The sequence below is a fragment of the Numida meleagris genome, chromosome 17 (assembly GCF_002078875.1).
Source record: "Numida meleagris isolate 19003 breed g44 Domestic line chromosome 17, NumMel1.0, whole genome shotgun sequence".
In the NCBI taxonomy this organism is placed as follows: Eukaryota; Metazoa; Chordata; class Aves; order Galliformes; family Numididae; genus Numida; species Numida meleagris.
This window is the reverse complement of record NC_034425.1, coordinates 5406765-5421355: the sequence shown is the minus strand read 5'-3', so window position 1 is coordinate 5421355 and position 14591 is coordinate 5406765. Positions and strand designations below refer to the sequence as shown.

At 65.7% G+C, this 14591-nt stretch overlaps 3 protein-coding genes across 4 annotated transcripts; 2 read left to right on the top strand and 1 right to left on the bottom strand.

The window, feature by feature from the left end:
* KIF19 (kinesin family member 19) lies at positions 47 to 5367 on the top strand. Its single transcript, XM_021414928.1, has 13 exons — positions 47 to 1150; positions 1961 to 2071; positions 2186 to 2273; positions 2357 to 2493; positions 2644 to 2769; positions 2842 to 3024; positions 3110 to 3256; positions 3329 to 3451; positions 3645 to 3780; positions 3846 to 3981; positions 4052 to 4223; positions 4426 to 4668; positions 4797 to 5367. Exons 1-13 carry the CDS (start codon positions 989 to 991, stop codon positions 5274 to 5276), a joined length of 2244 nt encoding a protein of 747 aa, XP_021270603.1. The 5' UTR covers positions 47 to 988; the 3' UTR covers positions 5277 to 5367.
* On the bottom strand, positions 5456 to 9931 carry BTBD17 (BTB domain containing 17). Of its 2 annotated transcripts, XM_021414933.1 has the most exons (3): positions 8431 to 9931; positions 7173 to 7449; positions 5456 to 6856 (listed from the first exon to the last, which is right to left on the bottom strand). In XM_021414933.1, the coding sequence occupies exons 1-3, from the start codon at positions 8522 to 8524 to the stop codon at positions 5776 to 5778; spliced, it is 1452 nt and encodes a 483-aa protein (XP_021270608.1). In that variant the 5' UTR covers positions 8525 to 9931; the 3' UTR covers positions 5456 to 5775. The 2 variants fall into 2 exon arrangements, with proteins under 2 accessions (XP_021270608.1, XP_021270607.1); XM_021414932.1 differs by lacking the exon at positions 8431 to 9931 and having other exon boundaries at positions 7173 to 8406.
* GPR142 (G protein-coupled receptor 142) lies at positions 11572 to 14519 on the top strand. The gene is made up of 2 exons (XM_021414938.1): positions 11572 to 12405; positions 12755 to 14519. The coding sequence occupies exons 1-2, from the start codon at positions 12288 to 12290 to the stop codon at positions 13834 to 13836; spliced, it is 1200 nt and encodes a 399-aa protein (XP_021270613.1). The 5' UTR covers positions 11572 to 12287; the 3' UTR covers positions 13837 to 14519.

Sequence of the window (14591 nt, the reverse complement as noted above, 5' to 3'; positions counted from 1 at the left end):
CCTCTTGGGACCGGGCCACGGTGCAAAGCCAACCACCAAGCATGGTGCAGGAGCAGCTGGTGCCCTGTGACGCATCCTGGGATCCTGGTGTGGGTGAAGCCCCCCTCGCCCACCCTGTTACTCCCCCCCATCCTCGCCTGCGGAGCCGGGGCCGGGGTTATCGGTGCTGGGTAAACACAGCCCTGCTGTTATCGCAGAGCAGCCCAACTGCCGGCTTATCCACCGGTCAATTATTAATGAGCTGCCTGTTGTGTTCACCCCATGGCACAGCTGGTGGCAGGGGGATGGGGCTGCTGGGGGGACAGCATCTGTGCAGCGAGGCTGGGGGTGAGCCCAGCAGCAGGACCCCTCCCCAGCCCCACTGTGAAGCCGGTGAGTGTCACCTGCTATCCAGGACACCTGCTGCCATTGGGTTGGGGGGCACAAGGTCTGTTGCCCCCCCAGCCCCAAGCAGAACGCTGCTGCTGACACAGCACAGCCAGCTTTGGGGTCAGCAGGGCCCCAGAAAAGCAGTAGCAATTTGCTACCTGTGCCAGGAGGATGCAGCGAGGCACCACAGTCCTGCTGCAGGCTCCAAGCAAGACTGGTCAGTGCAACCCAAGCTCAGGTGCAGCCATCAGGTGCTGGTGCTGCTGTGCTGAGTCCTTCCCCAGTGCACAGAAGGAGCCCAGCACTAGCCTTGCAGTTTGTCCAAGCGCCTCATTAAGTGCCAGCACTAATTATATCAATAGTGGGAAGGTGTTTTCAGGAGCCTGAGCAGGACACAGCGTGGGGCTCTGCTCCATGCTCCCCCCATGCCACCTGTCCTCAAGGCAGCGAGGGGCCGGTGCCAGCAGGAGGGCTCACTGCCCAGCTGCCCCTTTAAGGCTGATCTCAGTGGTGTTCGCTTTCTTCCCAGGAAAATGAACCTCTAATTGCAGCATGGGGGGGTCCCGGGGGCTGCGTCGGCTGCCTGCTGTGCCAGCCCAGTGCCAGACAGAGACTGGTGATGGCCAGCATGCAGGTCCCCGTTCTGCTGTCCCTTCACCCCTGTCCTCTCTGCCCCACGCTCACCGCCCATGTCTTGCAGGTGGCTCTTCGCATCCGACCCATGAGCGTGGCTGAGCTGCAGAGGAGGGCCAGGCCCATCGCCCACTGCCTGGACAAGCAGGTACAGCTATGGGATGGGGACCCAAGGCAGGGGACAGGGGGGTCAGGTACCCAGGGCAGGGTGGGCCCCTCAGTGTGCTCTGGACATGCCTGGGTGCACCTGGTGCTGCATGTGATGCACACATGTGTGATGTGCTCACAAAGCAGGCTGGGGGGCACCTGCAGCCTTACAGCCCCTGCGCAGACCCTACAATAATAAAGCAGCAGGATGGGAGTCTGCAATGGTACTGGGTCGGGAGATCCCCTTCCTGCAGGGCTTTGGGACCCCAGTGCTGCCTCTCCCCCTCCCCAACTCAGGTGACAGGGGAGGCATGGAGGCTGTGCGAGGAGGGGGAATAGGGCAGCTGTGAGGTTTGCTTTGCCACAAAGATCAAACTCTGTATTGCAGTGGGAGACACCAGGGATGCTGGCAGCTGCGATAGGGGCAGCATTGGGCCCCCTCTGCCCTGGCATCACCCACAAGCAGGGGTCTGGGGATGGTGCAGGGGGACAAACAGCGTCCCTATGGCACAACAACTTTGCAAACCAGCTCAAGGTGTGCAGCAGTGGGCACCTTGCTGGGCTGCATTCACAGAGGTGCCTTTGTGCCAGTGGGCAGTGGAGCAGCCGGCTGGGCAGGTCCCCTTGGCACCAGGCACAAAGCAGCTTTGAGCCCCAGCCGCTGCCTGGGGACAATGGGACAATTCAGGAACACAAAGGGCCCCGGCACGGAGAGGACATCGGCAAAGGGGAGGCTGGGGGTGACCCTGAGAGCATGGGGGTGACAGGTGCTCTAGGCCCCCTAGGCAGCCCCATTTGTGTTTGCCAACAGGTCGTGGTGCTGCAAGACCCCATGCAGAACCCTGATAACGTCCTGCGTGCCAACCGCTCCCGGGAGAAATCCTACGTCTTTGATGCAACCTTTGACTCCACAGCCACCCAGGTGGGTCCATGGGATGGGCAGGGCGTGGGGGTGTGGGGCTGGGAGCACAGTGGGGAACACCCAACGGCTGTGGGGGCACTGGGATGTGCCCTGGGACCGTTCACTCTTCCACAGGAGACCGTGTATCGTGCCACCACTCAAGGCCTCATTGCGAGTGTCATCTCCGGCTGCAATGCCACCGTCTTTGCCTACGGCCCCACTGGTGAGGGGCATGGCAATGGGGTGCCCATGGCAGAGGCCGCAGAGGAGGTCCCAGCCCCAGATGAGCCATCCCTTCTCCCCCAGGCTGTGGGAAGACCTACACCATGCTTGGAACCGACAGAGAGCCCGGCATCTGCGCCCGCGCCCTGGGTGACCTTTTCCACACCATCGAGGAGAGCAGGGGTGACGTGGAGCATGAGGTCTCCATGTCCTACCTAGAGGTGCATGGGGAAGCGGGGATGTTCCCTCTCTGGGGAAGGCAGGGGACAAACGTGTGGCACACAGCTGGGGTGTCACTGTGCCGCGGTGCTGTGTCCCCTATGGGTCCCCATGCCACGTGGGACGTGTCCAGCTCCCCCCTCTGCACCCAGATCTACAACGAGGTGATTCGGGACCTGCTGAGCCCCTCGCCGCGCTCCCTGCAGCTGTGGGAGGATTCCCATGGCACCGTCCGGGTGGTCGGCATCACCGAGGTGTCGGCCAGCAGCACCGAGGAGGTGGGGCAGGGGGTGCCTGGGGGGCGGTGGGGGGGAGCGAGCCCCTTACCCAGCACCGCCTGTCCTCTCCAGGTTCTACAGCTGCTGCTGAAGGGGAATCAGCAGCGGACACAGGAGCCCACGGCCACCAACCGCACATCGTCGCGCTCCCACGCCGTGCTGCAGGTCACCGTGCGGCCGCGGGGACGGGGTCGGGGGCTGCGCAGCGGGCGGCTCCTCCTGATCGACCTGGCGGGCTCCGAGCGGGCGGCGTGGGTACGGCACGCGCCCCTGAGAAACCCCCGGCCCCTTTTTTTTTTTGCTACCACACTTTTCCTTTTGCCTTCACCCCACCGCCCAGACACAGAACCGCGGGCAGAGGATGAAGGAGGGAGCGCACATCAACAAGTCGCTGCTGGCCCTGGGAAACTGCATCAAGGCGCTGAGCAAGCCAGCGGGCAGCGCGCACGTCAACTACCGCGACAGCAAGCTGACCCGCCTGCTGAAGGTGCGATGGCACGGGGAGGGGGGGCACGGGCTGCTCCCCCCACCCCGCTCAGCTGTGTGCTTTCCGGCCCAGGACTCGCTCGGGGGTAACAGCCACACGGTGATGATCGCGCACATCAGCCCCGCCAGCACCGCCTTCGAGGAGTCCCGCAGCACGCTCGCCTACGCCAACCGTGCCAAGAGCATCCGCCCCACGGTGAGACCGGGAGTGTGGACACCATCCCATGCCCTGCCAGCATCCTCCTGTCCCCTCCCTGAGCAGCCCTGGTCCCCAGCCAGAGGAGGGCACAAGAGCTGGTTCCTGCTGCACAGCCGCACAGTGCTCAGGCACCTGAGCTGGGGATGTGCTGCGCCAGGGCCGTGGGATGCTCACGCTGTGCCCGTTTCAGGTGAAGCACAATCTGCTCAGCAGCTCACCCCACGGCAGCATCGTGGCCAACCTGCGTGGGGACATCCAGCGCCTCAAGCACCAGGTGTACACCGCACCAGGGCCAGACAAGCACTGCACCATCCGCTACACCCAGGGTACGGCCGGCCCCACAGCGCTGACCCAGAGCTGCAGGGCTCAGTGCTGACACCCATATCCCCAGCCCAGATCCGGCTGCGGGATGAGCTGCTCGGTGCCTGCCGTGAGCAGGCAGCCCTGCGCCAGCACCTGGTGTGGCTGGAGGGCACGGCACTGCGCACACGGATGGCAGCCGCCCGGCAGCTCCGCATCCTCACCCGGTACGTGGGTATGGATGGGGTCCCCAGGGAGCTGGGCTGTGGCACTGAAACCTCAAAATGCCTCCTGCAGCTGGGAGAGGAGAGCGTGGCGCTGGGGCAAGGAGGGGCGGAGGAAGCCAGGGGGGCCCGGTGAGAGCAGGAGGGGCACAGACACAGATGTGCCAGAACCACCCAAGGTGATCACAGCACGTGAGAGCTTCGTGGCGCTGGCGGAGGAGCAGGGCAGACTCCAGGAGCAGAAGGTGCGGAAGCCCTAATTGCAGCACCCACAGCTCAACCCTACATCTGCAGGGAGCTGAGCTCGAGGAGTCCCAGCCTGGCAGTATTGCTCACCCCAGGACTCTGGGATGCGCGCTGAGGGCAAGGGGCCTGGCAGGGATGGTGGCCCCGTAGCAGGGACAGTGACCCCTGGGCAGGGGATGTGACCCCAGGGTGTGCCCACAGGCAGAGCTGGAGCGGCGCTTGCAGCAGAGCCAGCAGCACACGCGGCGGCTGGAGGAGGCTGTGCAGCGTGGGAGCAGCTCAGCGCAGCAGCAGGAGGTGCTGGCCCTGCTGTGCCACCTGCACCAGCTGCAGCTGCACAACGCAGAGCTGCGCTCCTGCTGCCTGCTCCAGGGTGGCCCCTGGCACCCCCCGGCCACTGCCAAGCAACCCTTCCACCAGCACCGGGCTCCCCGTGCTGCAGAGGTGAGCACAGCATGCCCACGGCACCAGGGCCAGGTGGGTGGCTGTGCCATGCTGACAGTGCCACTGCACTGGACTCCGTGTCAGTCCCACGTGCCACGTGGCCCTGAGCTGAGGCACGCTGCCAGCAGGGTCAGCCTAGAGGGGACAGCCACCCACCCAGGGGCCATCCAGCCCGGCCCCTCCGCAGAGGTCTGGCTGTGGGCATGCAAAAAGCTGGAGGGGATGGAAGAGCCGCTGGATGCCAAAAGGAGAAAGAGGCGGCTGCAGTCCTTCGAGGTCGCCAGCCACGGGGTAGGTGGCAGCAGCACCACATCCCGCTGAGCGCATCAGGGGACGCATCCCTGCCTGTCTCCCCAGCTCCAGGCAGGGCTGGCACCCACCGCTTGGCTGCATTGTGGCAATTGGCACGAGGAGATCCAGCATGGACAGGTGGAACCCCCGGTGCTGAGCCAAGCTCCCTGCCGGAGCGCAGCCGTCCCCGTGCCAAGCAGTGGGCTGAGCACCCATCCTGCCCGCCCCAGCATCCTGAGCAGCCCACGGTGCCAGCCCTGCTGGGGCCAGCTGACCCAACCTCTCCGTGGGATGCACACAGCTGTGCTGGGCAGTGACCATGCTGCTGCTCAGCACCGCTGTGGCTCAGCAGAGCAGCACATGAGCTGAGCTTTATCCTTCTGGAGCATTAAAAGGAGACACGTGGAGACTGGGAGTGGTGTGACAGCCAATGCATCCCTGTGCCCACCTATCCCCGGGGACAGGGGATACCCAAAGATGCCCTGCACTCCTCGCACTCATTTTCTGCTTTTATTAGGAAGGAGGTGAAGGACACCCAGGCAAGGACAAGGCGCTGCGGTCTGCAAATGTCCTCTGCTGGGGGAGGCAGCCGGACCCCCATCCCACCACACCCCAAGCTGCAGCCACATGGGTGCAGGAGTGGCACTGCAGGAGCTGTCCCTGTCCCCACACCTCATGGTTATGCATTCCTGGTGCTCCCCGCAGGCACCCAGGGACAGCGATGGGGACAGCGGGGGGGGGGGGCGGGCAGCAGAGGGACCCCCATCTACCTACAAAGAGAGGACGAGGAGGCAGAGCCCCACGCCCACAGCCCCCCTACTTCTTCACCTTGATGAGGGAGTGGTAGACGGGCTTGATGATGATGTGCAGGTGCAGGGCGTTGTCGATGAGGTACTCGGAGGTGCGCTTCTGCAGGTCGGCGTGGGCGAGGAAGTCGGCCGTCTCATCCGAGCTCTGGTGGAAGCTGTAGGCGTGCTTGACGAAGATGCGGCCCTGCTGCCGCACGCCCACCAGCACCGTCTTCTGGAAGCTGACACCGGCGAAGTCGGGGCTGCTGGTGGCCGGCGTGACGACGAGGCGCGGGCGGCCGTCCTCGATGCGCACCGGTTGGATGGCGCTGGACACCGAGTCCGAGTAGACGGGGCGCAGGCTGACGGGCAGCCAGCGCGGCGAGAAGAGCACGTTCCAGGTCACCCGCTTGCCGGCGTCGTGGCTGCTGGGCCCCAGCTGGGTCTGGAAGCTGGTGCTGCGGTCGTCCCGCGCCGGGTTGTTGATGACCCACTGGGAGCCCCAGCTGGGCGCGAGGTAGTTGCGGGGCAGGAACATGCTGCAGTTGACGTCGAAGTACTTGGCGAAGTGCAGAGGGGACGCGGCGTGGAACTGGAAGGCCTGGAAGAGCAGATCCTGCACCGCGCCGTAGTGCCGCGCCAGCACCGCCGACTGCGCCTGCAGCCGGAACAGCTGGCTGGGTGCGATCATGGGGTAACGGATGGCACGGAGCACCCGCTCGGCCACAGCGTCCTCGGGCTGCTGCCGGGCCAGCCAGCCCTCCACAGCGGTGTAGAGCTCCAGCTCGCTGTGCAGCACCAGGTCGGAGCGCTCCAGCAGCAGCAGCAGCAGCTCCACGCTGACCGAAGCCCACTCGGCGCTGCCGAGCACGGACGATAGGTTCCAGGCCAGGAACTGCAGGCAGCTCTCCTGCAGCGCCGCGTCCCCGATGCGCGCGGCGTAGTGGTACCAGCCCACCACGTGGCCCTGGCTCGACTCGCTGGCCAGGTGGCTCCTCATGTAGTCGGCCACGCCGCGCTGCAGCCCCCACACTCGGTACTTGCTGGCCAGCTGGTGCAGGGGGATGGCTTGGTGCAGCAGGAGGGACACCCCCCCGCAGTACAGGTACCTGGGGTGGAGCGTGGGGTGGTGACACTGCTGTCCTCTGACTCCGTTCCCAACCCACTGGTTCTTAAGAGAGCATCCTCCTTCCTTGGCTGCATCCCTCCCAGCATCCCCACCCTGCAGGGTCCATGAGGGGATATCCTACCCCGCTGGCTCCATCCCCCCTGCTGTTCCCACCCCACCGGGTCCTTGTAGCACCCAAAGGAGCATCCCTCTGGGTATCCCTGTCCCATGGAGTTCCCACTGCCCCCATGGGAACATCTCCCTCCTCGTCTGCATCCCTCCCAGGGGCATCCCCGTCCCGTGGGCTCCCCACACACCTGATGAACTTCTCAAAGAGCGCGGCAGTTTCAGGCGGCTCGTGCAGGGTGACAACACTCTGGTTGCGCAGGAGCGCCTCGAAGACCTCGCTCTGGAGGCTGAGCAGCAGTTGGTGTGTGTGGAAGACCTTGGCCTCATCGGAGGCGGCCGTGCGCACCCGCAGCACTGAGTCGCTGCTGTTGCCATTCTGCAGCAGCTCCTGCAGCCGCTGCAGCAGCGTCAGTGAGTGGTTGATGGTGGCCACAGTGGCATCGCCGCCGAGGTCAGCTTTCTGGGCTGTGGGGAAGTGGGACTGTCTCACTGCTGTGCCCCAGCACCGGGCACAACAGGGCGGGATGCAGGGTGATGCATGGCTAACAGGGCGCTGGGGAAGCTTTCCTCCCTCTGCTCCCCACAGTGCCAAAGGGCTGGCTGCTGCCAAGGGGAAGCGGGGATGACAAGGGGACATGGGGACAGCTGTGTCTCTGGGAGCCAACAAGCTGCCTTTCTGCAGCAGAAGGGCTGAGACCACCATGTACCAAGCTGGGACGTGCTGGGAAATGGCCCTGTGCCGGGCACACTGGCACACAGCCCGGGCTGCCAGCCCTCTCCTGTCCCCATGTGGGCAGAGTGTCCCCTGGGCACTGCCCCAGACCCCAGCCCCCCCAGGTGGGCCGACATGGGGGGGCACACGAGGTAGGTTTGTGGGACTCCCTGCAGGCTGAGGTACCACTGGTGCCGGCACTGCTGTGGTGGGTGCTGCTGGGATGGCACCGCACCGTGCCCGCTCCCGGTGTGATCCCTGCCTCCTCCTGGTGCCATGAACCCACACCTCCTGTGCGCAGGGAGAGTGTTACAGGGAGCACTGCTCTGCGGGCATGGGGAGCGTTCCTCCTGCTCCTCACCCTCCCGCACGCTTGGCACACGTCCCGCCTCCTCCCCTGCTCATCTTGATGAATTTGGCTCCATCTCTCCAATCTGTTTCTGGCCGGCTGGCGATCCCTCAGATTACCCATCCCAGTGTCGGCTTAAGCCGGGCTGAGCAGGGATCAGGAGGCGATCGCGGCCCCTCGCCCCACAGTGCCCACAGCACTGAGCCCTGCGCTGGGCAGCGGGGACCTCCTTGTGGGGCACGGCACACCCAGGAGCCACGTCCATCCCCCCCATGGCACAACGGCTGCTGGAGAGCCGCGCTCAGCCCCAAATCACCGCCACGGCACAGAGGGTTGGGGGACCCAGGGACGCCTCCATGCCTCCCCCCACCACCACCGCCCTTACCGGCTTGCACAGTGAGGAGGAGGAGGAGGAAAGCAGTGGCAGCGCAGCCCCAGCGGCGGGCAGCTGGGGGCCGGGTGCCCGTCAGCCTCACCATCGCTTCGCATCTGCCGGCAGCGCGGCTCGGCACGGGGCGCGCGGTGCCCGACGGGCGCTTATGTAGGCCACGAGCCCCCCCAGCCCGCGCCGCCACATCGATTGGTGGAAACTGGGACCCGCCGTTACCAAGGGAACAGCTTCCAGCCCCGATCCATCCCACCCCGGCCCCCAGCCCCACATCCCAAGGCGTCGTGCCCCAGTGAGCCCCGGGCACGACGTGGGGTCACTGCCGCTCAGTGCCATCGGACCGTGCCGGCCCCGTGTGCAGCCACAGCCCTTTGTGCTGCGGGAACACACTGGGGTTTTTGCATTCAGGGCACAGCGCGTGCAGCCTCCCCGCTCCCCCAGCTCATGGGTATTCATGGCGGCAGCAGCCCTCGCCCTCCCATCACCATGGCATCGGGCTGCCGGCAGGAACTGCCTGCCCTTTTCCCAGCCTTTGCAGCCAAGACACTGCGTGTGCTGCACGAGTGCCCGGTGCCGGCACTCGCTGGCCCCTCGCGCACCCCGATGGCTCGTGCAGGGCTTTGCAACGGCACAGGGCAGCAGAAATGGGATGGGATGGGGATGGCGGTGGGGATGGGGATGGGGGTGTGGTTTGGGGTGGGATAGGATGGGATGGGAATGGGAGTTCAGTCTGTTTGTGAAGCACCTGGGCCACCCCTCCAGGAGACATCACCAAGCGATGCTGTGACCTTCAGCGTGTGGCAGTTGCGTGCCCTGCTCAGGCTGGAGCCACGCGAGGGAATATTAGCCAGTTCCCAGTTATCGAGTAGCTGTCTGAGCTGATGGGATTAGTGCTGGCGTCCACGTTATTGCGGCTTTGGTGTTAAGCTGCTAAGTGAAGCGCAAACTCAACGAGGCTGACGAGCATTTCACGCTTGCTCCCAGCCCCGGTGCTGGCAGCATGGCACCTGGCAGCTCGGTGCAAGAAGGATGCTGTGTGCACAGGCATTGCACAGGCACAAAGGACAGGAGTGCGTGCAGCAGGGCAGGATGGCCATGGTGTTGGCCGGGGCTCTCCAGGGTAGGGAGGCTGTGGCCGAGCAGGGGGTGCTCAGCCCATCTGCCCCTTTTGCGTCAGAGTGCCCTGCCCTGGCACAGTACCACCACAGCGAGGGGTGTTCTCACGCTGAGGAGGGCACTTGAGGACAGGGGCCGGATCCGGAGCGCCTGGAGGAGGATAAGGGTGGGGGATAAGGAGCTCCATCCCTGAGCAGAGCCTGGTGCAGGGGGGTGAAGAAGGAGCGTGGGATTAGATGGAGTCTCCAGATGTTGAGTGTGGGCAGATGTGGCTGCAGCTCAGGGGGAGGGTTGCCTGTCTGGCCCTGCTCCACCGAGGTTGGGATGGAAGATGAGCTGCCCATCAGATGCATGCTGTGCTCCCAGCATTCCCCATCCCCTCATGGGGAGCAGCAGGGACAGGAAGGGACAAGGGTGCAGAGCACCCGGCCCCTTGGATGCACCCAGCCAGCAGCTCTGCAGCCTGACGCAGTGGGGGGGCCCAAGGCACAGTGCAAACAGGGCGAACAGTCCGGGTGCGCGTTCCTGCCGCACCGGGGGGGGGGGCAGGGGCCAGGTGGGCCGAGGGGCCCCCGCAGCGGCACAGGCTGTTAATGGCTCACTGCATCCGCTGCTGCCTCATTTAACCGCCCGGCTGCAAAACAACAGCTTGCCGGGAGCGTGCGCCCGGCGGCACCGCGCCAGCATGGCTCCGTCCTGCGGGGCCCCCGCTGTGTCCGGCCGGGGGCTGTCACCCTTCGGTGGGCACAGGGCGGGGCAGCACGGGCTGCAGGGGTGAGGGATGTGGGGGCCATGGGGACAGCGCTGGCGCTGCTGTGTTCAGCCCCTAAACCTCCATGGGGTGCAGAAGCGGCTGTGCTGGCCCCGTGAATCGAAGACCCGCGCCAGGCAGCTCCTGCAAACTCTGTGGTTGCAGAGGCAAGCAGGGGACATCAGTGTCCCCACCGGCAGCTCCCACGTCCCTGTGCTGCTGGGGAAACTGAGGCACGGGCAGGCATTCCCTGTAACATGGCCCCTACACGATGGGGCTGGAGTAGAGCACACATGGGCACAGACACACACGTGTGAATGCACACACACGCACACGCACACACTCAGACAAACCCAGACCTGGCTCAGGAGTGAGGCTGTGTCCATCTGTCCTGGAGGTAAGGAAGGAGCCTGTGCTGGAGGAGGGACGGCAAAGTGTCAGCCCCCGCGCTCCCCTGAGCCTCGAGGTGAGCAAAAAGCTGTGCACCTGCATGGTGACAGGGGAACAAGCTGCACGCAGAGCACCGTCCCTGTCGTGCCGGGGTGGGGACGAGCTCTGTCCCCGTCGCTCAGCCTCCCCAGGGGCCCCCATCCGCGGCTCGGGGGCAGCAGCGAGGCCCGGGGCCATCCCAGCCCACGGCTCTGCCCACGCTGCTCTCCCTCCGCCCCGCGTTTCCACGCACCCCAGGGGCTGTGCCATGCTGCGGGCACACGCGGGGACGCGGCCAGCGGCGGGGACAGGCACGCACTGACGGTGAGAGTCCACCGGGCACAGGAGCGGGACCTCGGGCAGAGGAGGGGGGCGAAGGGCCCGGACCGGACCCCTCCCAGCGGGCACAGCACCTCCCAGCAGAGCAAAGGGCTCAGGGCTAGGGAAGGGTTAACACGATCCTGCCGCAGCCGATCGATGCCTATTTCCCGGGGGGCACAAAAGAGGCTGGGCTCGCTGATTTGCCAGATCTAATTTTCAGATAATTAGCATCACTCTCCTCTCCCACACAGCCCCGGGGCTTGGGGGTCTGCTCGGCTCGGTGCTTTTATCCCCTGGGAAAAGGGGCCAAAGCCCCCCCAAGCTCGCAGGGAGAGAGGCATGGGAACCCCCCTTTTATCCCCCTCCCGGTCCAATCCCAGGCACTGTGGGGGACTTGGGGGCAGGCGCTGAGCGGGAGCTCGGGCGGAGCTTGGCGCGGGGGTCGCGATGCTCCACTGGTCCCGGAGCCGTCGGGGCTTGGCCGAGCTCGGCTGCTGGGGGGCGATGAGGGCCTGGACCCCACCCGGGCGGGGGGCAGAGGAGCACGTACAGGGGTGGGGGCAGCAGTGGGGGCTGAGCTGAGCCAGGGAGGCGTAGGGGCCACGGGGGGACGGAATGGGGCCGGCATGAGGGGTCGGGCTAGGACACGGCCCCTCCGGTCTCAGGACCCCCGCGGCCGCCGCGGCACTAGGACCCAGTTCCCCGCGGGAGATGCTAATTTGGGACGATTCCAACCAATCACAACGCAGCGCTCGGGTGTGGCGTTCCCCCACTCTCGGAGGACGCCTCTCTGATTGGCCGCAGCCTGGCGCACTTGGGCCAATAGGAGCGCGGGGCGCGGGGCGGGGGTTTGTGAATGGGGTCGGGCGCGGGGCCGCATCCCGCACGGGGCTGTGCGGGGCTGCACCCTGGCACCGCCATGTCCCGGCTCCTGGCCCCGCACCCCGGGCACCATCCAGGTCCCCACCCCCGCGGCAGCCGCCCAAGGACATCTTGTTTTAAGCCAGCTTTCTTCGAGTCGATAAAAAGGGACCGGGGGGATAAACAACGAGCATCTCCGGCAGCGGGGCCACCCTGGTGTCCCCGAGAGAGCCACGTCCTACAGCTCCGAAATGTGCCATCAGGAGTGGGGCGAGCTGAGCCACCCCGCTGTCCCCATGTCATGCCCCCGCCGGCGGTGCCCTCATCCCCCTGATGCTCCCCGTGTCCCCCTGCAGCCAACGCATGGTGGAGGGCGATGGTCCCGGTGCCCAACAGCACGGCGGTGACATGGCCGGAGCCGGAGCGGTCGCCCTGCATGGTTGGCATCTTCCCCGTCGTGTACTACAGCGTCCTGCTGGGCCTGGGGCTGCCAGGTGAGGGGCTGGGGGCTGCCAGGATTGAGGGGGCAGAGCTGCAGCTCCCTGCCCGACTCCGTAGATTTTGGGGTGTGGGGGTCCCTGTGTCCCCCACAGTGCCACTCACCTCGCTGTAACCCCAGCCCCATTGGTGGGTGCCACTGCAGCGGGGACAGATGGTATTTGCATTGCTGGGGCTGACACATGGTAGAGATTAATCAGCTCTGCAAATCCCCACGGCACTGCGATATTTATAGTGCCCCAGCCCCCCCTGCACCCCACCAGGGGCTGTGGGGCTGAGCGTGGCACCAGGGGGCTGTGAGCCTGGAGTCTGCCCGCTCACCCGGCACTGCTCCCCTCCCTGCAGTGAACGTCCTGACCGCCGTGGCCCTGTCCCGCCTGGCCACGAGGACCAAGAAGTCATCGTATTGGTACCTGCTGGCCCTCACCACCTCCGACATCCTCACCCAGGTCTTCATCATCTTCGTGGGCTTCATCCTGCAGACAGCCATCCTGGCGCGGGCGGTGCCCCGCACCTTCATCCACATCGTCAACGTGTTGGAGTTCACAGCCAACCACGCCTCCATCTGGGTCACCGTCTTGCTCACCGTGGACCGCTACGTTGCCCTGTGCCACCCGCTGCGGTACCGCACCGTCTCCTACCCCCGCCGCACCCGCAGGATCATCGCCGCTGTCTTCGCTGTGGCTCTGGCCACCGGCATCCCCTTCTACTGGTGGCTGGACGCGTGGCATGACGCCGACCCGCCCACTGCACTGGACAGGGTGCTCAAATGGGTGCACTGCGTCACCATCTACTTCCTGCCCTGCAGCATCTTCCTGGCCACCAACTCCGTCATCATCCGCAAACTGAAGCAGCGCGGGCGCTCCGGGAGCCGCCGGCCGCACCGGGGCAAGACCACAGCCCTCCTCCTGGCCGTCACCACTGTCTTCATGGTGCTCTGGGCGCCCCGCACCGCTGTCATGATGTGCCACCTCTACGTGGCCTCGGTCAAGCGGGACTGGCGCGTGCACCTGGCCCTGGACATCGCCAACATGGTGGCCATGCTCAACACCACCCTCAACTTCTTCCTCTATTGCTTTGTCAGCGAGACGTTCCGCCGCGCCGTGAGCGAGGTGCTCCGTGCCCACACACAGCACGGCCCCTGCCCCAGCGGCGCCCGCTTCGTGCCCCCAACCCTGAGCCCGCTGCAGCTGCTGGGCACGGCGCGCTCAGCAGGGGGCTGCCACCACCCAGGGGTCCCGGTGCTCACCCAGCACCCGGTGGGACCCTGCCCAAGGGATGCTGCCCCGCTGTGCCCACATCCACACAGCTGCGGTGCTGGGGGTGGCAGGAGCTCACAGCTGCTCTCCAGCTCCAACAACGCAGCAAAGCTGCCTCCAGGGCTGGGCCCACATGAGCTCTGCAGCCCCAGGGAGGAGGCAATGTGACGGCATTGCGCTCTCCTGTATAAACTCTGATGTTCCATCTGTAACGCTGCCTGGGTCTGGCTTTGTCTGAGTTCCTCTGCCCAGCCTGGTGCCCTTAGGGCGCTGCTGTCCCTGCTGTGTGGCATGCACCCAGCTCAGAGCCACGCTCCCACTCACACCACCACACTGCTGCTACGCTGAGCAAGCAGCCGGGGCCATGCCAGCCTGCCTGTCCCCAGCTGCCACCAGAGGGCAGGGACAGGACGCCCAGCGGAGCTGGCACAGGCAGCAGCAGGGAGCTGGCACCCTATGCCCTGTGGGAGCAGCCAGGTCTGGAGCAGCAGCCCTGCCTGCCCCACTTTCCATCCTAATTCTCCCATAAGGTCCTTAGTGTAATCCCCCCCCAAACAGAGCGGCCTTTCCACTGTAATTCCCCATAAATCAGCACTCGTGGAGCTGCCCCAGTGCTGGGGGCTTGGCTGCCCCAAGCAGGGTATGGAGAGCAGCCCACTGCCCTGTGCCCACCGGACTGAGCCCAGCACTGCAGTGGGATGGGTGCCCACCCACCTTTGCCCCCACTGCCCATAAATGAGCCCAGGATGACCTTGTGATGTGGGTCTGACCCCCATGGGCAGAGGTACACATCCAGGGCAATGCACCTCGCACTCTGCATCACACCGGGGGGTCACACACATGACCCCTGCATCACACTGGGGGGATCCGGCCCCCACTGCCCTGCTCCCACCAAACGGGTTCAGCCCCCACCTCGCTGGGGT